We start from the raw sequence: 25,745 nt of genomic DNA, 5'->3' as shown, positions 1-25,745 counted from the left end.
GAAGACCGTTCACAACAGCAGTAGAAAAACAGTCTTCCCGACAGCGTGAAGAGCTGCCAGACGTGCAGCAGCACATCGCAATGGGGCAGCTGGCGCTGTTACCGCCTCCAGCCATCTGCCCCACCCTTCTGATAGATGTTGCCGCCCCCAAAACAAGGACATCTGATCTACCCTTGAATCAGCCCTGAACCACGCTGCTGCATGTCTTGCCGGGCTCAGATATTATCAGCAGCTAACATACAACCTGTCCCTGAGAGGGCCTCCCCTCCTCCCCGCTCTTAATGAAGACAACTCTCTCCAGAACAACCCCCTCAGACCATATTGCTCTACTGCTAGTCCCATCCATACAGCATCAAATATCCATCAGTCGCTGGGCTTTGACTGTACTTCCCTGCTGCCCTTTTCTAGCTCTTCTTCTCCAGCCACTATCATGCCCACACAAGGCTCCCTTCCCCATCCTTTTCATTCACCACAAGGAGCAGCATCAACACCAGATTCCTGAGTAAGTAATCTCCCTTGGATCACTCAGTTTCTCCCCCCTCAAAATATCTCCTCCTTCTTGACCTCCTGAGCAACCTGCAGTGGTGTTATCTATAGGGAGAGATAGAAAGCCACACCGTGATGCCACTTGCCGGCTTCTGATATCACACTGTACGCACAGTGGTTTCTTCAGCCAGCAAGGGCTCTGCTTGGGGATGCGAATGTCCACTGACACGTATCTTCTGATCCCATTCTCTTCCTCACACCACATCCCATTACCATCAGACAGCACAGTATGGACTACTCAGACACTGCCAACACCTATGATGTCACCCAAGAAATACCGAAACTCTCCTGTATCTCTGATCCTGACCTCCCTTCCCCCATTTCTGGCTTCGATTCCTTCCTGACCTTCATAGCTTTATACAAGTTATATAGCTTTCTACAGGTTTATATTCTTTTTGTGTATAACCTTGAGATCTCATCTAACCAACTTCTTCCTCCTTACTCAGGAAATTATTTTTATGTCTCAGAAAGTCACCTTATCTCATAAGTCCTTCCAGTAATGACTTCTTAAACCTGTTTACGTTGTCATTGCTGGGCTCTTCCTTCCCACCTGGTTGGTCATTTGCTATTTGACCTGAACTTTGACAGGTAAGAAGATGCCATGGCTAAAGAAGAGACGTGCTCTGGAATTCATCAGCTGTCACAGAGCATTTGAGTAATGGAAAGATAAAATGAGATGTGTGAACAAATGACCAGGTCTTAACTCCCTAATAGAACCCTGTGGAGAGGGTTACAATATCCAAGTACTCCAGGGAAATAACTAATGATCCTTTCTTCAGTTCAGTCATGTTTCAAGAAGCATTTGCCTGAGTTACTAAGTGCTTGAGACTGCCTCAGTAATTCCAATGATTTATTTTATGCATCATCATAACTACAGCACTAGGTCAGGAGGACTTGTGCCTTGTGGATGCCTTGAATTTTAACACAGGCATTGGAGGATTAGGAGACTGCAATCAGAAACACAGAGACCACACTGATTTCATGCCGGGGGGCAGGGAAGAGACAAAGTCTTTAAAAACTCAGGTATCTAAAACATGAGGGTTTTGTTAGGTTTTTAATAAAACGAATTATATTTTCAGGTGATCCTAAGCAGAAGTTGCTTACATTTTCCTCTGTTTCCTTAAAATGCAAGTGATCACAATCTAATGTTCCTGAAGATCTGCTAAGATTTTTTTTTTCCAGTGTAAGTAATGAATGTGAAGTTTACAGTGTAACTACCTACTCAGTAAAGACAAAAAAACCCCTGTTGAATCTGTCTTACACCTGTATCTATTCCAGAGGAAGCTCTCCCTGTGCAAAGCACGTTCCTTCATCTACCCTTAGTCTGTACTGGTGCAGTGGCTGTCTATTAACAACCAGCAAAGAGGGGGACAAGATCTTTAGGCTCATGAGCATTTACTTGACATAAAAAGTATAATATTTACAAATAGCTACTCACGTGACCTACCAAAACCATGCTGCACCAGAGTATATTTTGTGAGGACACATCTCCATGATGCAGGAGGACATGTTTGCACAGCACCAAAAGGATTTGATTAGCAGCTTCTCGGGCATCCCCATCCTCCTGACATTACTTAAACCCCACTCCCCTGTCACCTTTCCTTTTAGCTATGTGAGGCTTCACTGGCACAGAAGGACATTTTTAAGATAACGGTAATTTACGGTGCTGTCATCACCAGAACTTTCAGGCTATTTGAAGATCTTGAAGAGAATTTCCCTCCACCCCCATAAACTTCAAACTGTTCCCCCATGATAACTGAAGTAAAAGCATAGCTAACCTTCAGCACTGTTTTTCCAATTAGTGTGTTTCAAGCTTAGCAATGTGGAAAATACTAAACTAACCCAGTTTTCAAGGTCAAAATAAAAAACGCAGCAATGATAGTCCACAGTAACTTTCATTCATTTGGTATTCAGGACGCATTCTTTCTGAATATCAAATCACAAAATCATTGCCAATTCATCAGATTTCAAGCTTTAGCTTATTAAAAATTAATTAAAAATTTTATGCTAAAAATAAAATGCAGTTTTTTATTTGATCTGATTAAGATGTGTCTGTACAGCATGATCTAAGCCTCTAATTATCTATATCTCTATATTATCTCAATTGTTATTTCAATATAAGCAAATTCATAACAATGAATTTTAATGGAAAATATTCATATACTAAAAAGTGGTAAAGCAATAGAAGTCAAAAAGCTGAATGTCAAGATGCTAAAAATGAAAATATTTCTCTACATTGTGTGTGCCAGGAAAGCAAGAGCTCACACGACATTTGGCAGTCATTTCCCATGATGAAGCAACTCTTCAGGGCTTTCATTTTCGTAAAAGCCCTAGTCTATTTAGAGCTGGCTCCTAGCTCTTTGCCCTTAACAATGCAACACAGATAAAGTTCATTAAATATATTGTCTAAGGTAGGAAAGCGAAGAAGTTTTGCTGTAGCAAGCACTTAAAGTGCGCATGGCAAATCAGAAGGAAAAAAAAGTAAAAGGGATTGGAACACATTTTTTGTTATAAAAGCAAAAGTGGTATGGGCATATTAATATTACACGTTGTGCTGCCTTAGCAAAATTGCCCAAATGACGAATCCCCAGAATGGGAAGTATTATTAGATCTTAATCAATAGGATTTTTTTCAAGCAGGCTGGGCACCCAACCATTTGACGCAGATCTTTTCCATGCACGAGAGCACTGGAATACCGGAAACTGGAGCGTTAATGAATTACAAGGAAAATTGCAAATGTCTATGATTTTACAGTTAATTTTCACATTATAACGGTCAAGCAACTTTTACAGCTTTACAGCTTATTGATATTTCTGCTAGAATGCTAAACCTTTATTTCTTCTTACAGCAGGTAAGACTTTAATTTCTACCATAATTAAATGACTAAATTGCTATTTTTTTACTGTTTCTGTTCTTAGGGGATCCTTAATACATATTGAACGTCACGCAAATTAAAAAACTAATAGCATTTTAAAACAACAGTTATATGCATGATTTACTGTATAGCTTTTGTCTAATACAAATATTTACTATTTACATGTCACTGCAATGAAAACAGTATGATTACTGACCTGACCTGAAAACAGGTCAATTGATTAACCAGTAAGTATTAGACAGAATTTAAGTGCATTGCTACAGCAGCTGACAAGGAAAATGGTGTAGTGGAATTGTAGCCTTTTCCCCCACATAGCATAAAACTAAGTTTTGCACCAGGGAAGAGATAGTCGTATCTGTACGTATGTATATATGTATGTCTGTGTGACAGCTGAGGGTGGGAGAGTGAAAACAGACAAATTACAGGGAGCATACGGCCACCCAGTGCAAGAACAAAGCAATGCCGTTCTATGGGCGGCTGCAGATCCCACACAACTTAGCACAGATACCCACAGCTCTGTTGTAAGACTGGAACATGTTCCTTCAGTTCCTGCGTAGGTTCCTACAAGGAAATGTCTAAAATGAAGTAAGAGAGGCAGATTTTTAGGGGTCTGCTGAAATGAAGGCTACAGCTGCTCCTCTGAAAAAAAAAAATTAATAAAGGCCACCTTTAAGAAAGTACCTGATTTGGGGGTCCCACATTAAAAATCTGTCAACTGAAGCAATCTGTTCAGACTTTAAAAGGGAAGCTGCTTCAACCTATCTATAGTATCCTTCAGCCAGCCAGTGCACTCTAACTACTCAAACACCACATCAGTGTGGGAGAGCATCCTGAGAGCCTACGTTCACAACGCTCTTGAGAGCAGGGAAGCAGCACTTCCATGTACAAATGAGGATCTGAGACACAGAGACATTCAGTCATTAGCCCAAGGTCTCGGAGGAAGCCCATGCAGGATGGGGAGCTCCCGAGTCCCCCTCTGACACCCCGACTCCACCATCCACCCTTCCTCTTCAGGGAGGCAGCTATGGTAACGTGTACCTATAAAGAGTTACCTGCAAGATAACCCAGTGAAGAGACAGCCTGCATCTATCACTTTTTCCGTCAGCAGGCACTGGATGGAGAGCAGGGGAAAGGTGACATTCACAGCCCTGACATCCCTGAGGCAGGGGCACAGAAGTTTGTACGGGTCTCAGATGTGATGCCTGAGATTCAGGTTTTGATCTGAAGAACTGAAAAGGAGATTGAAACTTCTCAGAAACTCCTAGATGAAAACCTGATGCAATCTGAAGAGAGGAGGAGAGGAGTGTCAGAACAGATGGGTCACCAGGAGAAAGCAGCTTCTTTGTGTTACCAACTGAGACTGCGTGTAAATGACTGGTTATTTCTACAATGTGAAAAAAGGTTCCATAAGTAGTCCTTGTAAGTGATCAGCTTTGCTTTGAACAAGGTTTGCAGTCTGTTTAATGAATAAATATTTACAGCACATGCACACATAGGCACGTATCTCTACAGAAGGAGAACTGGGGGACCACGAGCACCCAAAGTTCCTTGGTGGAGGAGGATTCTGCCATATTCTTGGTGAAATCCTGACAAAGGCCCTAGATGCAGGATGCCATCACCTGCAATGTGCAGGATTTGATGGGTTCCCTGTGGGGCATTGGGAACTGCTCAAACTCCTCCGGAAAATCTTGCGATGCCAATGATAAAGCAGGTAGGACAATCCTCCACCCAGGCTTAATTTACTTCTTCCTCTGTGGGGAATAGGAGTAAAGAACTCACTGCAAAGGGAGTATTGTTTAGAAGCCACATGCTGCTTTTACACAAGTTCATCAAATCTAGGAAACTAAAAAGAAATCAATATAGCCCAATGATTAGCTTGCTATAGGTACCGTGTACAGACTGACAAGATTATTTAGACAGACTGAATCAATGTGTTGATTCCCCTGCAAAGATTCAGGTTTCACACGAGGAGACAACGCCAGAGCGTCGGCACACTTTCCAGCCATGTACCATCCACACAAGGAAATTCAGGCCTGAATGTGTCTGGTTTTTAGCTTGAAATCTGAACAACCAGGCTTTGCATGTGAGAACTGAAATTCTGGCCTCTTCACTCCAGTCAGGTCTGATTAGTGTTTTCTCCCCTGACCCTGATCACATCAATTCTCTCTATTAACCGGCTAAATATGGCCAAACAGCATATTTTACAAACACTAAATCGATGTAACTGCTGTAGTTGTATCCACATATATGTTTTAAAGGTTCCTGTGGTGAATACTCCCCTACTTGCAATATCGAAAGTATTTGGCAAAAAGGCCTAAACTGATATTGTATTCATTTGATACATATCAGTGCCCCTAAAAAGGGAAGAGACACTGTGATATTGCAACCAAACCAAAAAGGTGATGCATATTCGCATTTTGTGCTTGTCTCCTCCTCTACCAAAAGAGCAGGTTCTCTTTTCTTCCTCCCAGCACTGGGCTAAGTAGAAACGCTGCTCCTGACAGAGTATGCACAGGTCTACTCCCTCACTTCCCAGAGAAAATGGAGACGGATTAAGGGACGGTGCTCTCAGTTCAGCCACTCCAGGTGAGACAGCAGTGTCAGCCAGGCTGACAGGGGACAGAGCGGATGCACAGCACAGCCAACAAGGGATGTAAGCTGTACGCCTTTCCCTTGATTAAACAAGGCTGTGTAGTTCAGCATCACACCCTGTTCAGGGCTTACCCTACTTCAGAGCTTGGAACTCCACCTAAGGTGTGATCTCCAGCAAGCTGTTAAAGGAAATACCAGCTGCTATTCATGATCTTCCTGAGTTAGGTCATTCTATTATTTTCCCAGTCACCAAATGAGGCTGAAGTACTTTTTCCTGCAACCAGCAACTGCTGCCGCTCCCACACGTCAGAGCCTTCCCCACTCGGATGCGCACGTTCCAGCCACTGACAAAAAAAGCTGGGAACTGCCTGCCACATGGTATCAGAAAATATATTCAAGGAAGACCGCAAGGTCATCGCTAATTTCAAACCCTGTTTCATGTTTCCACATGAAACACCTAATTAAAACTTTTCACTGGGTAGTTAAAATGAAATCCATGCATATGCACTTGAGACCTCATTTTCATGTGCTGTGAATTAGAATACAGGACGTGCTGCACACAGCGGTAGGAACACTAATCGAGGAAGGAGAGGGGAAAACCTGCTTTGATTCAGAGGAAGACAGTCAGCAAAAATACCACTAATCGCCTGGGTTTTCATTTCCTTGCTCTTTGAGCTGCCACATACAACCAGGAAAAATGAATGCAAGTGGTGTATTAACTGCTACCAAATCAGCATTCTCCACAGGTGACCATGTGCCAAGCACATCTTGCAAAATGCCACCACCTTCAAGGCTACGGCGCGACAGAAGCATTGGACCCTAAGGGCTATACCCTGCTCTCACCAAAAAATACCTATTAACATCAGCAGGAGCTGAATTAACCTTTAAAATGCAGGCACAGTGACAGAAGGGCCATAGCAAAAGGACAACATTTGGAGATTTAAGGGATGTCTCATGATTAAAACAAATAAATCCTGGAAAAAAAGAAGCCTGCAAAAAAATACAAGGTCAAGTTGTCCTTCCTTTCTTGCTGTGGAGGAGGCTTCAGCAATGTAGGCAGAGATGGACACCTTACAGCTGCCCCTTTTCCAAAAAGCCCTCAGTGCAGGTAGCCTGACTCTGGTACAGGGAAGGCAGCTGAATGTAAGGGAAAGGCTGAGTCTTCACACCAGCATGCTCCAGGTGGTCTCCAGAGCCTGCCTGCAGGAACAAATGCTGACAAATGCTTGTGGCATTTATTCCAGTGAGGTCCTGACACAGGCTGTCAGATCTCTGAAGAAAGCCAGGTTGCTCTGGCAGCTGGGGAGGGTTGTGGTGCCAGCACAGCAGCACCTGAAATCAAAGGAGGCCTCACCAACTCCAGAGCATCCTGCCACTGGAACCTAACTGACCTTAGCATAGAGTGCAGATCTTACTGCAGAATTTGCTCTGGTGCAGTTTCTACTCCAAACAGGAGCAAAGCTTGACAAGTAGAAACATGTTCACCTGTTTAATGACACTAGCCACGTATCTTCTGCATTAATGGCCCAAATCTCCACTTCAATGAAACTGAAAATTCTTCCTGAACTTACCCGGGAGAATAGGAGAAAAAAAGAAAAAAAAAAAAAAAAAAAAAAAGAGACCTGAAGCACGGAATCCTTTTTACATGGGTCTGATCTCTGGGCAGCCTACCAAATCTCAGATAACTTCCAGAGAGGATGATGTGGTGGGCAGCCATCAGCTTCTGGCTTATCAACAAAGTTTTCCAGTTATCTTGGCTGTTTCTTCTCTGCCAGGTCCACACTATGAGCCAAAGCCAGATGTCCTTGATTGGTTTCAATTCCAAGAGAAAAGTCTAGTAAAACAATGAATGACTGAAAAGATCTGCACCACTGAAAGGCGAAGGACAAAATTACTTCTCCTGTATTTCAGAAACTGCTTGGAATTTCTGACATAAGTTTGTGTGGTACCTATTGAAAGCATTATCAACTTTTCTTTTAAATCTTACCGAATTTAGATAACAAAATCCCTAACTTGACAGAGAGATTCAGGCACTTTTGTTACTCAGAGTTCCCAGGACAAGCGTAGAAGTAACTGTACAGAAGTAGATGGCAAGGATACCGGCACTGTATTATCAGCATAACTGGGAGTTTATCGATGTCATAAATCAGAAAAATGGAGAAAAGAACATTCAGAATGTCATCAAATGTATTGATCACAGAAAGAGAGGGACAGAATGGTAAATTTAAAACTGGAAAACATTAGAGCAGGTGCTTGGAATTCATAAACTGGTAATTTCTACTTCTCTAAGAGGAGAAAATGATAGATTAATTTTATGTAAGCTTTCGGACAGTCTAGGAACATAAGCAGGTAAGGGGTTCAGAATCTGGAGAGAAACACAGAAGCAGAGGACAGTGACAACCTGCAGATGAAAGCTTTTGAAGAGTTTCTCTGCTCTTTCACATAGATAAATGGAGCAGAAGGCAGAACCAAGGAACCATGCTTTCAGTGTTGGTGCTACCAGGAACTGTGAAGTCCCACTGCCCACGAAAAAGAGCACTCCTGTCCTCTCCCTGCTCCTGGATGCTGACCCCCACTCGTCATTCACCCCCTTCTTTGCGCATGGAAGCCTTCACGAAGCCACACGGTGAAGCACAGGATCTAGATCAAAATTATGCCAACCAAAAAAACACACAGATATTTAATTTGATCCAGCTTAGTTTCTCGATTTGGTAAGTCACAAGGCTTTGGGGAATAAAGGAGGAAGGCCGTGTTTCACTGTCAGCAGCAGAATAGCTCTGCCAGCAAGGGTCATCCATGACACCATGTCTCGTTCCCACCCCATACCCACATCCCCGTACCATGAGGGAAAGTGATCCAGTTGGAAAATAACCTCACAAGAAAGGTGTATTTATTTTATTTTTCAGCTGGATTATTCCTTGTGTGTCTTCACAGAGCAGCACAACACGGGGCAGCCCAGGGATGGGGAGAAGCAGTCGGGGCAGGGATGCTGCCAACAGCAGAGCCGCAGAAGCGATGCCCGAGGACTCAGAGACTGCAAAGTGACTGCAACTGCTTGGCCTTGCTGTAACTCTGCTCACGTTTTTAAAAAATATCCCCCCCTGGCCCTCAGCAGTTCAAAGTCCAACCCACTTCCAGCTCTCTGGGATCTCCAAACCACCTCTCAAGGATCTCAAGGCAATTCGTCAACATTCATTAATCACTGTAGGTTTTATAGCACCCCTTCAAGGTCCTACATGTTTAAGACCCCATTTTATACCTGAGTAAACAAAGGTGCAGAGAAGTGACATGATTTGAAGAAGGTTACATATTAAATAACTGATGGAGTCAAAAATAAAAATTCAATGTTCTGGCTCCCAGGCTTTAGCCTGCTAAATACAACGTGCCCTTTTTACCCCTTTCAGCCCAGTAGCTAAGGTATTGTCCCATACAAGAATGAGTCACCGTTCCGCACCAAAGAAAGCCCAGCATGCAAAATGTGTATGAGGTATTTCCTTCTATACAAAGTAGTTTAATTTTACAGAATAAATCAAAGAGGAGCAAATTAGGCTTTCTTTTCTTTTAAACACTAGGCCGAGCATCTGGAGGAAAGAAAGTATTATGGGAATATATAACTTGACTCAAAGGAAAAGAGTGAGCTTCCCATCCGACATGTCCCTATACTGTCCTCACAAGACATCATGTAAGCACAAGCATGACTCCTCTCAGGTGCTTTTTACAGCAAGAAGGACCATATCATCTCACCGCTATTTTGCACTCCTGGCAAGAGGGCATTCTCCTCCAAAACTCTGGCTACATTAAACAGACTCAACAAAAGGAATAGTAAGTCCTCTTAAAAGTATATAGTAAATAAAAATACTTTTCTTATTATTTTAACAAAACTGTTGCAAGAGACTGAAACAAAGCTTTTCCTAGCAGCCAAACGATCCCAGTCCTACATCTGAGCAGGAGGATCCTTATCTCTGACAAACTTTTTCCGCTTCAAAAAGATGCCTGTGCCTGTTCGGCACTGAAAAAATCCTAGGACCTGCAAAAGTCTCTTCTTCTCAGAAGATAAAGAGGTTGGCTTATGAAGAACAGGGGATCACCTGGAGCTATGCATTCATTCCAGCAGATGAAAGATCGACTGTCTGGAATAGGACACTCTCTCCAGAACATGACAGAACTAGGTTCAAGTCTCTGTTCCTCCTGATTCAGACCAGAGACTTGAACTTCAGGTTACCTCCACAGCAAGCATGTACCTACCTCTTAATTACTTACTCTTACTCAACACGGAGCTATAAACTGTCAACCTCACTGATAGACTCATTTTTCTGATTGTCTTGTAGTTGAAGACTAAGTCAAAATTGCAAACTATCATCTTACTCTGCTACAACTCTCTCTGCTAACACTGGCAGATCTAAGAGGTAGGAAGGGAAATCGCAAACTCCTGTGCTGACATGCTAAATCCATTCTGTTTCAATGACTTCAGACATCTATACCATCTCATGCCTATTCAAGCCACGAAAGTTTCTGCAAAAACTTTCACTGTGCTGTAGTTGTTATGTCCACTTGATCCACAGTTCTGCAAGAGATGGAGAATAGCCTCCAAAAGCCAAAAGCAGTAAATCTGCACTCAAGCTACCCAATAGATCTGTCCCAGCTAGAGCAGATACCACAAAAGCAGTGGCAACTTTTTTTAAAAAGTAAAGCACAGATTTCAGTCACTGACTGCATTCAAACATCATTCGACGTCATCGTTTTAAAAAATATTTTTCCATTGAAGCCCTGATTACTGACCATCAATTCAACAGTACATCAGCACAAGGCCACGGCTTTGTCAAGCTAACAAAAACTGCAGCTCTGGACATGTCCTGACATTCATTCTTGTCTCCTTGCAGGCGTCCAGCTGGACAGGTAGGTGCACCCTAAAATAACCTTGATGTGTCATGGCTGGAATTTCCTCAAGAAATTCCTCGGTCGTGAGTAATCTATACAACCCAAGGCTCTAAATCATTAATCTTCTTTTGTAAGCCTTTTAACAGCTTCAGCCCAACCACTAACCTGCTTCAGTGAGCAAATAATCTGTCTTCTTAATGAGACCACTGATTACAAAAGTTAGTACCCAGTAAATTAACAAAACTGTTCTTCAGTATGTTGTCCTTCTGAAAACATACCTGCCCCCCTACAATATAACTCTTTCATCTTGAACTGGCTAAGTCACAGAATCAATACATTCAAGCTGTATGTACTTATATTTCTAAACAGTATGTAACTCTAATTAATATATACATTAATCTGTAAAGGGATTACAAGGTGGATTTAGGAAACATTCCCCTCCCCACTGATGCATGGAAGTACTGGAAGAGCCCCAGCCTAGAATATAATTTATATAGTTGAAGAAACGAATTCATATTCTTTAGTTCTCTAATGAACACATTAGAGAATCTTGCATTTCCTTTGAACATTACTGTCAATTTGTAGAAAGCTTATTCAGTTGATCTGACTATGAAAATGGTACTATAGTCTAAAGAATATTTTCTCCACGTTGCTGAGGTGAAAAGCACTTTTACGATTGACACTATAAACAGACGTGATTGTCTTAATCAGTGCAATGCTTCATTGAAATAATAACTGGAAATACTGTACAAACAGTATCATGTCTATTACAAAGGCATTATTTAATTGAGCCTGTAGTTGCTTAAAAGGAGTTCCAAAAAACTAAAATTTAGTGCAAATATGCCTCAACTGCATCTCAAATGTATGCTTGAGCAAAAAAAAGCTGTGACAAATTACTTCAAATGGCTTTACATACAGAGCTTGCTTTCTATATTATAATTAATGCTAACAGTAAGCAAACTTCTCAGAAAAGCAGGCTCATGTTATAGCTGACTATTTCAACACAGATTTTTCATCTATTTTCTGTCAAAACAATTGTTTTAAGGGAATGAAATATTTAAATAACATAAAAATACAAATATCCAGTTTTACATTTCCCTAGGCTTATGAGTATGATTTGCATGTAATGATAAAATTAGAACTGCAAGCTTGCATAGTTATTTTTACTCTAGCCCACATTTGATATTAAAATAATTTCTGTGCATTTTAGACAACCATTTCATTTTATTTATTTATCAGTACATTGAATCTCATTGTAGGAATGCAACAGCACAGAGAAGCAGCTTATCTGCCTATTTAGAAGCTTATTTACTACTATTTACTTTCTACTCATTAGCAAAACTGAAGTTTTAGGAAACCTAACACATATGGTAGGTTCAGTGCCTTAATTAAGAACCTTATTCTAACACATTGGCAAGTGGGAATGGAGAAAAAAATCACTATAATTTAGTTTATGTTTTCCTCTACAAGTCTGTGAGCACCGTTAGAGTTAGAGCACTTTGCAAACGTATTCACCAGAGAGGAAGCTGGCACTGTGTGCTACAGAATAGCAATCTCCAGTTCCAATATACCAGTCTAACCTGGTCACAGCAAGTTTGCAGTGCCTGAAACAAATATGCGGCTCACCTGTATAAGAGCTTGTGCACAAAACTTGTTAAATTATAGGACTTTTTCAGAACAATTTTTTATCCAGACCATGAATCTGAAAAAGAAATGATAGCATACTAGAAACCTGAAACAAAAGCAGTATGGACTTTCTGACTAGGGTGCTTAATGTATGAAGTAAAAATGTATGCATGTACAAAATCATCATGCATATACCCCAATTTTACACCCTCCAGAACACATGCAAACTGAAGGAATCCCTTCTCTCTGCCACCATAGCTCCAAACCGAACTGTTTCCTCCAGTGAACCACCCAGCTGTCACATATTTTCCCTCTTCCAGACCATCTGCTTTTTTCTGAGAAAAAATATTTAATTTTCATCTCTTCCTGAACCAGTGACCCAAACCAATCCGTGCTTCACCTGCCCTTTGTGGACCACAGACCACAGCCTCCAACACCACACCTTGAAGAATGCAATTAGGTATTTTAGCTGCCCGAAAACCTCTGGAAGACCAGACTCTTGTGCATTCACATGTCATCTACCTTTCCTATGCAAGTCATGAAGTTCTGTCCTCAAACTCAGATGAAGATGGTGATTATTTATTTGAATGATAGGAGGGCTCACCAGTCCTTCTCACAGCCTAGGTCCCCATCGTGCTCAGAATGCTACAAACGCAAAGAGGGTCATTTCCCCAGGCAGCTCCACACCTCACTCACTGCGTAGGAAAAAAGCTATTGGGTTCATTGGGTACTCAATTCTTCACTTAGGCTGAGAGCTCTTCCTTCTTCAAAAGAAAGTACAAGATACATTTCTGTTTGCTGTTAATGCTGGAAAACCGTGTGAGGTTCTAGTCTGAAAAGACCTGATTTAGAAACACAGTAGGTAGGTTGCAACAGAGGAGCCACAACTACATTACCCTGACATTTTTGCATGGCTGGGACACAGCACATCTAGATAGAAAGTATGCATATGCACAATTCTAACCCTGTGTTCAAGTTGTTTTTTCTTTTTGCATATTCCTAGAGCAGAACAACCCAGAACTCCACTTTGGGCAAAAATTCCCCCTTAGCCATCTTGGAAAGAGCAGCTTTACCTCCAGGGGGGTTACAAAGCCCCCAGCCTCGATCAGCGACACTGCCCCGGGGCTGATCGAAATGCACAGCCCCGCCAACCAACACCATTTCTGCTTCCAGATGGGTGCCAGGAGGCCAGCCCGGCTAGCCAGCTCTTGAAGGGCAGGGAGAGGAGCCTGGCAGGCTGTTCACGCGTCTCATTTATAGACCGACCGCCATCCCTTTGAGGAAGGCAGATCATCCGTGAAAGCGCAGTTTGAGCTCCCCAGGAGGGAAAGCTGGTGAAAGCTTTAGCGCAGGGATACTTGCTGAGAAATGAGGGTCCTGTGGAGAACCTGCAGAGCCGCTCCATTTTACTGCCTACATCAAGTGCCCATTACCCTGTGTTTCTAAGAAAGTAATGTAAGAGTAAGCTATGCTTTTAAAAACAAACAAAAAAAAGAAACATAGGCATGCTACACATCATTTTGTAAGGACACCACACCCTGAACATGTTGTTCCTCTAACATTCACAGTGAGCACAAGGGACTGGGCAGTAAGCCGATGCCAATGAATCTGCCATCACTTCTGTAGCAGCAGGATGAGACAGGAAGGTCTGAAAGCCCGCATCTGAGCGGTACTCACTGCAATCCAGCCTGCTGCTTTTCTCCTCGGAGAAGAGAGGGAACAGCTGCCTGGAGCAGCGAACTCTGCCCAGCCAGCCAAATCCTGCCACCTGCACATGCGCCAGAGCAGCTCTCGGACCACAAGGGAGGAAGGGAGGGAGAGGAAGGGATGGAAGCTCACATCTTCCTGAACATATGCGACCCACCACCCCCACCACAGCAAAGCGTGGGTTTTTTCCAGTGAAACTAAGTTACCTGAGTCAGCTAAACTGAGAACCCTACGACAGACCTTGCCCATGTTCGGTAATGCCTTCTTGGTGACTATTCCTAATGAAATCAATAGACTGGTTGGGGGCTTAGCAAATACACTCGCACCGAGGACTGCAAGTCTCTCTTACATCTGGGCATGGGCTGCCTGGACCATAGGAAGAGCCACATCATCCCCCACCCTACACGTGCAGACCAGGGTGGGGGGAGCACACCATAACTTGTTCCTGCCAGCACTAGCCATAAGATGCTCCCCACTCAGAAATAAAGGGCACGTGAGGAATGACCTGCGCTTCTGCAGTCTCTCAGGCGACATTTCTCTTTCCTGGCACCTCCTTTGTCTAAAGGCACATCCTTGCCCAAGAGCAGTAACTGCTGCTGCATTATACTGCTCAGTATGGATATGAGCAGCTTGCTCTAGCTCCTGCTAAACTGAAGTCACTCATCTCCTAAATAGCAGCAATTGCTAAGTACCATACTTTTCAAAGGAGAAGAAAAGCTGAGCACTTCTTTCCTTTCCATTTTTGGAACTGTACTGTAATCTGTGCAGCTACAGAGCTGCAGCTGACACCACATCACCCTTTGCAATGACCGGAGTAAGCAGCAAAAATATCCACTGAATTTTTGGAGTATTGACATTCCCTTATCCGCTATGCCCCAGCATCTGTAATTTTGCTTCCAAATCCTGGAACAAAATTAGAAACCTTCCCTGGCTTAAAATCTTCTTTACTTAAGCACCTAAACTTTTAATTGTGCTTTGCTGATACAGTTTAAAGATATATGGAAATTCTGCCAGATGTCCATGGCTAGCGGATCAGCTGAGGAACAATTCAATCTAAGGGATTTGAGCCTGGCTAATTACCCTCCTCCCTTGTGTACACCTACTGATACAATTACATATTTAACTACACCAGACTAGACCTTATACACTGCCGAACAGAACAGCATGAAGCTCTGAAATAAGATTTCATCTTTTCTCTTTTCCTTTGTGCAGCCTTACTTCAGTAGGAATGAGCTCGCTGATGAGCTGAAAAGTGTTTCTTTTCTAAAGCACATGCCTTTTTTCTACTGTCCAGTGAGCAGAAAATGGAATAAATTACATATACATTATAGCAAGACACATGAGGACTAGGTGGGATTTTTGTTGTTTCTTGCAGTTGTTATCCTGGGCACCTTAGATGAATATGCAATCACAACAGAAATCTTTACCAGGAGAACAAAATTAAGATACATTGTGCTATAAGCAGAGCAGTCAAGTTTTAGTGCATTTTCAATCCACTTATTAACATCTGAATAAGTGCTTTCAGAAGCATTAAACAGAATGCTGCTTTCTTCAGTGTAACCTTTGGTTGAAAACACAATTTTTTTAAAGAAACTGATGAATTTCCTACCCGGACCATTCTTTTTAATTCACACTGAAAAGCTCCAGCCAATACTTGCATCCAAATATACCAGCAGCAAAGTAATTTTAAGACAATTTAAAGTAAGTACTGGAAGCACTCATATACCTTATACATTATTTAAATGCACCCTAAAAACCAAATGTTTCATAATCACTAACAACAATTTGGTAGAAAGCATTCTGAAATCACCTGCTATTTCCTATACGTGTAAGATATTAGTAACAGTAACTGACAGTTAATGACAACATAATAATTTAAGTGTGTTGACAATTATTGAACTGAATGCACTTCAGAGAAACATAAATACCAGAGGAGAGCAGCTACAGCTCCATGACTAATGTGTGCCCTGGATTCTGACCATCAGCTTTGCTATTTCAGTTTTGTGACCTAAATCTCCCTCCCCTACCAGAAAGAAATGAAAAACCCAAACAAGAAATGTCTTACTTGTTCTGCCTTCTCTGGTGGTTTTCTGTCCACCTGCAAAAACTGGCAGTTTTCTCTCGCCAGCTTCTGGACCAGCTCAATCCGTCCGATGTCATCTCTTCCCTGAAGCTTGCACAAAACCCCTGCCTTAAGGGTGGGAGAAAGAGCAAACAGATACTTAAATCCACAATCCCAGGACATGACACCACCACAAATTTCAACCTTAAAAGAAAAGCATCTGTTTTCTCATATTTGCGGTACTTCGGTGCCGCTTGCTGAACACAAACAAGTCGCTGCTTCCTGGGGAACAACTGGAGAGGAGCTGAGGCACATCCGAATCTCCAAATGTATCTACTTTGTAGGAACGAAGGCAGGGCTAACTAAATGAACCGCTCCTCTGAGTGTGACTATCAGATACGCTGTGTTTTATTTGTTCCTGTCAGCCTGTTTCCTGTTACATAAGAGAGCAAGAGCAAGAGGTTAAAAACTCATGGGAAAGTTAGCCAGGAACAGTCCTGGAAAAAGAATGAAGCGCAACACAAGGCACTCCTAAAAATAACAGGCTAAAACTCCCCCTGCTCCAGCTCCAACCATTTTTCACGTATGCAAGCCCTAAGAGTTAAAAGACAGTTGCCCGATGTTTATTTGTTCTGTAAATAACAAATCAATATCTCCTGATTTTGTTTAGGGAAGAAAATGAGATTTGCTGTAAAAACTGTGTTAGAACTATTTTTTGGGCAAATATTCTGCCAGTTATTCAAGCTATGCTGATAGTGTTTTGTCATAACATTCAGCACTGGTTGCTTTATAAAAATGCTTGCACACAGGGATACCAGACCTATCACAAAGTTAGCTGATGAGGGCTAAATTGCTCCCTGAAAAGTCAGTGACTAATATCACTATCCATTATTTGGTCATGGATATAGCCTCTGTGTAACCGAGTCCTCACTTGATGATACCACACAGCTTTTACTACAGAATCACAGAATCGTATAGGTTGGAAAAGACCTTTAAGATCATCAAGTCCAACTGTAAACCTAACACTACCAAGACCACCACTATACCATGTCCCTAAGCACCTCATCTACACGTCTTTTAAATACCTCCAGGGATGGCGACTCAACCACTTCCCTGGGCAGCCTCTTCCAATGCTGGAGAACCCTTTCAGTGAAGTAAAATTTCCTAATATCCAGTCTAAACCTCCCCTGGCACAACTTGAAGCCATTTCCTCTCATCCTGTCACTTGTTACCTGGGAGAAGAGACCGACCCCCACCTCGCTACAACCTCCTTTCAGGCAGTTGTAGAGAGCGATAAGGTCTCCCCTCAGCCTCCTTTTCTCCAGGCTAAACAACCCCAGGTCCCTCAGCCGCTCCTCATCAGACTTGTGCTCCAGACCCTTCACCAGCTTCGTTGCCCTTCTCTGGACACGCTCCAGCACCTCAATGTCTCTCTTGTAGTGAGGGGCCCAAAACTGAACACAGGATTCGAGCTGCAGCCTCACCAGTGCCGAGTACAGGGGCACGATCACTTCCCTAGTCCTGCTGGCCACACTATTTCTGATACAAGCCAGGATGCCATTGGCTTTCTTGGCCACCTGGGCACACTGCTGGCTCATATTCAGGCGGCTGTCAACCAACACCCCCAGGTCCTTTTCTGCCAGGCAGCTTTCCAGCTACTCTTCCCCAAGCCTGTAGCGTTGCATGGGGTTGTTGTGGTTCAAATGCAGGACCTTGCACTTGGCCTTGTTGAACCTCATACAAGTGGCCCCAGCCCATCGATCCAGCCTGTCCAGGTCCCTCTGCAGAGCCTTCCTCTCCTCAATCAGATCAACACTCCCACCCAACTTCGTGTTGTCTGAAAACTTACTGAGGGTGAAAGCCTCAGTATTACTCAGATTAGCCCAGATGTTTGCTGGTGGGAACAGCATATGCCTTAGGAGGGCCAGGCATGTGGCATGGCTATGGTATCGCCATATGACTTTAAAGACAATCTGCAAATAAACCCTTTTCCCCACTTCCTCCACCCTTTTCTTTCTACTGTTCATCCTGAGTTTAACTGAATCAGTGTCTACTGCAAAATTCAAAAAACACCTTATGAGTCAGGACCAGAAGCCAGGGATGCCCTGATTGCTAACCTGTAGTGCCATGCAGGCTGCATTCCTTTGGCCTTGAGAAACTCCTGCCCACAACAGCTGAAAGTGTGAGAGTGCCCACCCAAACCATCCTATGGTCCGCTGTTTTCTCCAAGGAAGAGGGAAAGGTGGGTTAAGGTTTCTTCAGCTGAGGAGGGTAACAAATCCACTTTCTGAACAAGTGCTTTAACGCTGATGGAAAAAAATAGGTTCCACGACCAAATCCGAAGAGTCATCCTTAACAAATTATTTGAAAGACATTTTCACATGCCTACATTCCTCCAGTCTGGATGAAGGTATCTCCTCACAAGCCTGCATCAGGCACTTGTGCTCTGGAGAAGGAAAGCTTTTCAGATACAGCCTGTGCTTTGCATGTCTTATGCTTAGTCCCCAGCCTCCTGAGGCACCCAGCTTTCCCACATAAGGAACCTACACACTGGTTTGAAGGTCAGAAACCCACCAAAAAATAAGGAATTGCAGCGCTTAACCTGAAGATCCTTACATTTTCTATGAGACTAGCTCCTGATCTTCTAAATCGAGGACGTGGATTTATAAACCAGTTTTGACACACCGTTATCACCTGCAGATCAGGAGCGAGACTGACTTTATCAAATGTGGAAGAATAAAATGAACTAGTTGTCCCAACTCTCTTTAATTAATAGAGAAAAAGGCAATTGTCACAGACTTGGCTGAGGTCAGATGTCTGCACTTCACAACACTTTGCTGGCTTGGGGACATCAGCTGGAGCCAAACCTGCTTATATCATGGCTTCAGGATGCTTCTAGCAGGGAGTATAACATCTGTGTGCTGTAATCCCCCCAGGCTTGTAGGCTAAGGACAACTCAAAGTGTTATGGCTTATTAAGGCTCTGGGACTATTCGGGCTTTGGGATGATAAAGATTGACAGCCTCTCTGGATCTGGGATCTTACTACTGTGGAGGGACTTCTCCCACCTTCATGTTGTGCCCAGCCAAGTCAAACCATGACCTATGAGCGGCATAGATGGTTACGAGTCCCTGTACTTCAAATGTCAGATGGACATCGATGGAAATGCCATGTTCACTCTGCCGAACAAATATTTATTGACCTTGTGTATGAAGCAAAGCCCAATGGTTAAAAACACTTTTTTTTAAGCTGAGGGAGGGGGATTTCACTTTGGGGGGACCAATTGGCTTCAGTATCTTCCAGTGGAAGAAACATCCCGGAGAAAGACAACTTTTTGAACACATGGGCCTTACTTTCTTTCACCCCTTGTCCTGTGTTCAGAGTGTATTATTGCTTTCTTCATGGTTGAGTACCCCAAGGAAAAAGTAACTCTAGATACAAGCCCATTACCCCTTCCATGAATACTGTCTGTATTCAAATTGGCCATTTCATTAAAGAATCATATTGTCTTGTTTTAAATAACCACCAAGAAGAAATCTTACATTTTAACATGTCCCCTCCTCCCCAACTCTTCTTTAAATTAAAGAATTACAGAGAACATGAAAAAAATATTTATTTTATTGAGTGTCCAGCAGATAAAAGGTCAACTAAAAAATTTCTGGGAGGGCTAAGGTATTATAACGTTAAATGTACATGCTTGGCTCTGGGAGTAAAGAATGCACTTGAAATAGAAAATTATAAACATGTTTTTTCATAATTACGAAGAAAAATATGAATCCCTCACTTTTAATTCTGATTTTCTTAATTATGCTGACTTTCCACTATAAATCTTTCTGCTAAATACTTATAAGAAAGCATCCAGGTCAACTAATTAATTAATTGATGACAGCTTCTAAAAACTGGTTGGGAAGATATTGTTAAGAGTCTCCTATTACTGGTCATTTTCACTTGTCAATATAAAGTTAATTTTCAAGCAATACCTTTGAAGCTGTTAGGCGAAAGGGTAAAGGCAAGCCGGCCTACTTGCAAAGAGCAATTTCGATTTGTATTTTGTGCAGGCATACACCCTCCAAAATCCCACATGCCCAAATGTTGGTGCTTAGTCTTCTAATTCATCTACACCAACAGAGATACAAGTACTAACTTATGTGAAGGAGAAAATCACAAAGTTGCATATTTTAACTGGTGTTAATTTAATGAATGATAAAAGAACGTAGGAGCTTTATAGTAAGGCTTTACTACCATTCACGGCACAAAATTACTATAATTAAAGGTGTTTATGCAATATTTGAAATGAAATAAAAAAGTTTAATGGGAAGGAAAATAAATTAGTCACTACTGAGGTTGGAAAAGCAAAGATGCTGACAACACATTTTCTGTTTCAGCACATCCATTGGAAAATATTCCCTCTGCAAAGAACATAAATGAATATGCTAGCAGTGACACAGATGTGAATTAAGACAGCCCTAGGCAGACAGGATGGGATTTTTTATTTACATTATTTACATCGTTTACAGCATGCTCACTTTTAAAGATCCCCGTACTGAATTTTTTCCATGCTTCTACCAGTTTTGTCAACTAACTCCAATGTAAGTCAAGCCGCCGTCCCACAGAGCAATGTTTAGAGCAGGCACCACACCCTTCAACTCTGCTAACAGAAGAGGTTTGTGGTGGTTTGGTTTCTTTCCACTGCACCTCTGTCTCCTTCTGTGTCTGGTGAAAACAACATAATTATTAGAGGCTTCACCTTTGATCAACCTGAAAACTTAAAACCATATGCCACCGCCTCGAAAGTTCATTTGCTTTGCTCCAGTCACATGCAGTGTCTCACTAAAGTGAAAAAAAAATCATTCACACCCTTAAACCAAACTGTATTCCGTGTTCGCAGGATGTCTTTTTTATGGCACTGACAAACAAATTGGAGCAACAGCTGCTTTGAGAACGCTCCTGCTCTCCTCCCAGTTGGGCACTTGAACACTTTTCTTAACTGCTCACTTAATAATTGTTTAATTTTAAATGTGTTTCAAATTCTTTCAAATCTTAGAAGCTGGTTTCCAGCCAAATAAAAGCTAAGAGAATCAATATCCCAGTGATAAATTCGTACGGGTTTTTATAATCTGCCCAGGTAATCGTATTAGCTGGCTACTTAGGAGCTTTGAGCACACGTCGTAGTCTTTCTTTTTACAGCTTTTGACATAAACATGAACAAACATTTTCAAAAAATAACAGCTACTACAATCAAGTAGAACTGAGCATATATGAAACCTGACAAAGAAAACAGAAAGCCAGAGTTTTTGTGCAGTGAGGTCAGTATTTCCCCCTGGGTCTTTTCTATAGCTCTGTAACGCACAGCTGAGCTCTAGAAGATTGATCCTCAACCCCACACTGATGTGAATTAGGAATCAAATTCCTAATCAGGAATTAGGAATCAAAATCAGGTAACCAAATTAGGAATCAAAGTCAGGTAACAAAATTTTCACACATTAGGGCTCCTACTACACTCTTTTTTTAAAATATTTTTGAAACTGTCTGCAATTAAGAAAAGAGCAGGCCGTTTCCGAACATCTTGCTTGAAGAGTATACTAGAAAAGCCCAGTTACACACTGATGCAGTAGGCATATCCACATGGTCCCCAACTCTTCTGCCTGCACTCTCCAGGTGTCTGCCATGGCCCAGGTCTGCTACCACAGCTGCCTACAGCCCCTCCTTTAGAGATAGCCCCTACCTTTAGAAAGATATAGGTACTGCTAACTTGGCTACATGGCTTGGACCCCTTCAGCTAGGCTTGCTCACAGACATCAGTGCAAATCCTGCTTTCTCGCACACAGCTTTTTAGTGGGCAAGGTGTTAAGAGATATATCAGAGACAGGAACTGCAAGTTGTGTATGTAGGAAGGAGAAAAGGTGTCAACTGGTGGGAAACATAAGATTTTCAAGAGGAATAGAAGAAAAAAAAACAGTCAAGACTGAGAGAAATCAATTTCAAATTAAAAGCAACAATCAGTACCAATACAACGAGCAATATAGTTACACTTGCACAGTTTGAATGCATGAACTAAATGACTGAATGAACTGGAGATTAATCAAAAAAGTTTCACTGAATTAAAAATGGTAAGCAATTCCATAATAAAATACTCTAAAATGCAGTTAAGTTTCTTCTGAGCAATATCTAGAAGTATGCTTTAGTTGTAAATGAGGGCAGTTAGGGAACGTAAGAAAGATGTTGTTGCTTACACACGAGTGACTAATAAGTATCCTCATTTCACTGCATGTCTACTTACAGTGATTAAAATTCAATCAAAATGCTACATGTCTTTGCCTCCTAAAACACATCTCATTTTATTTTCACATCTGGTATATGCTATGTGTATTATCTAAAAAGAGCAGAGAGATAGTTCAAGAATGCTGTCTGATTTCAACATCATGGGATTAATTCCCAGGGTAATCATCAATCTTATTCTAAATAATCACATAAGACAAGATCCAGCAGACTTTCTCCTTCCTACGGGCTCCCTGCGCAGAACATCGAGGAAAATCCATTTCCTAGAGCTATTGAAAGTGGATCCTTCAAATTGTAGATCTGAAAAAGTCCCTCGGACGCCATTAATCTTGCACATTTACCTGAGCATCAGCAGTATCCTTGAGCTCTTCTAGTCCTCTTATTTCTTGACTGCTGTTTTCTTCATTTTGATGAATTGCTAAAATAAGAAAGAGGGAATGTATTGGAAGCAGGCAGGTTCAAATGCAGTACTAAATAGTTATATTCCTGCTACTGTTAGTCCTGATAAAACGGTGACATTTAAGGAAACTCCACTTTCCCATACATTATAACAAGACCTGGTGACTCCTAAAGAATAAAAAAATCATAAAATAAAAAAAATAATAAAAGAATCCCTTTATTTTCATTATATTGCAGAAGGTCAATTCAGACTAAACAAAATAAGCAGATTTATCCCTCATCTCAGCCTTGGAAAATTCTTTGTAAGCAAAGTGATCTCAATCTTAACAAACACCACTACTATCCATAAAAGTAATCTCCGGAAATAAATGGTCGCAGAAGATGTTCTATTGAAGGTTATTTGCTGCTGGCACAATAAGAGAAACCAGTAACTTAGCTCAATTAACACTGCTTAACACCAACGAGTTTTGCCAGACTGCAAAGAAAAAAGGTTTGGATCAAACATGGAAGCTCTGGACAGGTGGAAACCAGAGTTATCAGTTTATCTAGCTAAAGAAACAAGGACCACTTTTGAAGAGACACATCAGACTTCTGTACTGCAAACAGCTATATCTATAGGTAGTTTTACTAGTTATAGCCCAAGATAGCCTTCCAGTCAATACGCCCGCTGTATTTTAGTGGGACATTAAGGTCGCAGACATTCTGAAATGTGACACATGGCAGGTTAGGAGGGTCAGACCCAATGAAACACATGAGAAGTGACTTTACCTTACACCATACTTATTTACTTACAAGCACCATACTCAAATATCATCGATCTTGTGTACACATCGAACAATTTGCCAGTGTAGCCACAGCAGTTGTGACAACAAAAGCGTCCTTGAAGCAGTAGAGCTGGCAAATCCATTTCCTGAACAACACCAGGCTCATGGCTCTGATGGATGGCCAGGAGGATTCAGGTTGTGCGTTTCCTCCTGTCCACCTCCTCTCTCCTTCACCCCTGGGTACCTGAGCTGGTCGTCAGGCTGCACCTGAACTGCCACAGCTCACAGCACTGTGTTTTCAGGCAAGGATCACCAGTCCCATTTTGCCTTAAAACTACGCCTGTGAGCTGAGGCAGCCCAGGATTTGATTGATGAACAGATCGGCTATAGAGGTAGCAGTACTACCTTCATCAGCCATGCTCACCTAAGCTCTCCTCAACCCTCAGCCTGAATCTTTAGACATACAACTGGGTTACCATGGCTGAGCTAATACATGTAATGTGAGCCATGAGGTCTAGCTTGGTGTGTCTGCGTGGGCGCTCGGGGCCTGCTGCAGACAAAAAGCAGCCTAACCTTTAGGCAGCATCCAGCAACTCAAAAGAAAAGTAACTTTAGACTGTTTTTGACCTCTAAAATAAAGCATATGGATTTATTTTCTTTTTACTGCAGGATTTCTGCTGATATTGCTATGCCATATAGGGTATAATTCCTCTTTCTTTCCCCATAGTTATGCTATCAAAAAAAAAAAGTAATAAAAATGTAATTATAAAAGGGGAAAAAAGTCATTTTGTCAATACAGTTTATTCCATTCAGGGATCTTTTTTAATCCATTATCAAAGGAAAACAGAGGTCTGGTATAAATCTTCACCAGAGGGTTTGCTGACATCACTACCAGCCAACCTCTGAAATTCAAGGGGAATGCTGAAAACACAGGGTCAATCTATAGCTATAACAGAACGCGTGTATAATGGGGGTTAAATCCCAGCAGCATTTAAAGCTGGGCAAAATCAAAATGTGCTTAGGACATTGTGGCATATCTCTGCCCCAGGTTGGAAAAGTAACGACCCAATGAAGCAGTAACTAGAGTGATTGCCTCAACAGCCCCGTGCGGACCCTGCTTTCCTAGCGCAGGTCAGGGTTTCCCAAGGCAACCTTCTCTGTCCAACCAGGCTGGGAGCTCTGTGCAGCCCCTTCCCTTGTAACCCACCTCCCAGCCTTCCTCCCCAAGAGTTGCCTCGTCCTCTTGCACACTCCCACACGTGCATGATCCTGTTCTACCCGCTGCCGCGGACACAAAGCATTCAGGACAGCCATTTGCCGAATGCTATTCAGAACAACCGGCATGAGCTGGGAATGTTGCAATGCCAGAAGGCATTAACAAATGCTATAAAATGATTGAGCAATTGCAAATCGCTTAAGTCTGTGGCTGCATTAGCAGAAACACAACATTTCCCCAGCTCTCCTTTCAATTTTCTGATTTCTCCTAAAATCAATTTGCTGTAGCCACTGATGGGCAAAATATCCCCACAGACATTGGCTATTAATCATGGCATTTAAAGGAGTAGCACCTTGCTAGTAACAAGGCCACGGGTCCAGGTTTAAGTGATTTACATTTATCCAGCCAGCTTTTCTGACAAGCCTGAGCAGATGGGTGCTCCGCAAACAGCTGTGCCAGGGGAAAAGTTTAGTGGCTGCCAACCAGCTTCTTGTCACTGGCCTCTATTACAGGTGTCCAATTCCCTGCCCGGTGCCAGGGCAAGCACCCCAGAACATCTTCAACCAAAGCAAACAGGCGGACCTTCAAGGAGGCACGCTGTTGCTAACCTGGCTGGGCTGGCAGATTAGTGAAGGGACGGTATCTGGCCAGGGGCTAGTGACAAGCAGCAAACACCCGGGGCTGAGGACAATAACATCTTTTACCTAGCACACAGGGAAAGAGAAAGAGGGTACGTGTCCACAGCCCCAATGGATCCAGATATCCTTGGGTGTTGAAAAATTTTAGCATGGGCAATTTTAAA

The 25,745-nt window shown here is 42.3% G+C and overlaps 1 protein-coding gene across 2 annotated transcripts in view; it reads right to left on the bottom strand.

The window, feature by feature from the left end:
• RAPGEF5 (Rap guanine nucleotide exchange factor 5) overlaps positions 1-25,745 on the bottom strand; it is a 167,896-nt gene that overhangs the window by 79,118 nt on the left and 63,033 nt on the right. The window contains exons 8-9 of one of the 2 annotated variants that reach the window (XM_072854152.1): positions 22,906-22,982; positions 16,290-16,415 (exon numbers count right to left, since the gene is read on the bottom strand). In XM_072854152.1, the coding sequence (XP_072710253.1) occupies positions 16,290-16,415; positions 22,906-22,982 (203 nt within the window). The remainder of the gene's footprint in view (positions 1-16,289; positions 16,416-22,905; positions 22,983-25,745) is intronic. The other variant, XM_072854153.1, reaches the window with a different exon arrangement.

Source organism: Ciconia boyciana, chromosome 2 (assembly GCF_034638445.1).
Source record: "Ciconia boyciana chromosome 2, ASM3463844v1, whole genome shotgun sequence".
NCBI lineage: Eukaryota > Metazoa > Chordata > Aves > Ciconiiformes > Ciconiidae > Ciconia > Ciconia boyciana.
Note: the sequence above shows the minus strand (reverse complement) of the source record. Positions and strands in the feature narration are given on the sequence as shown.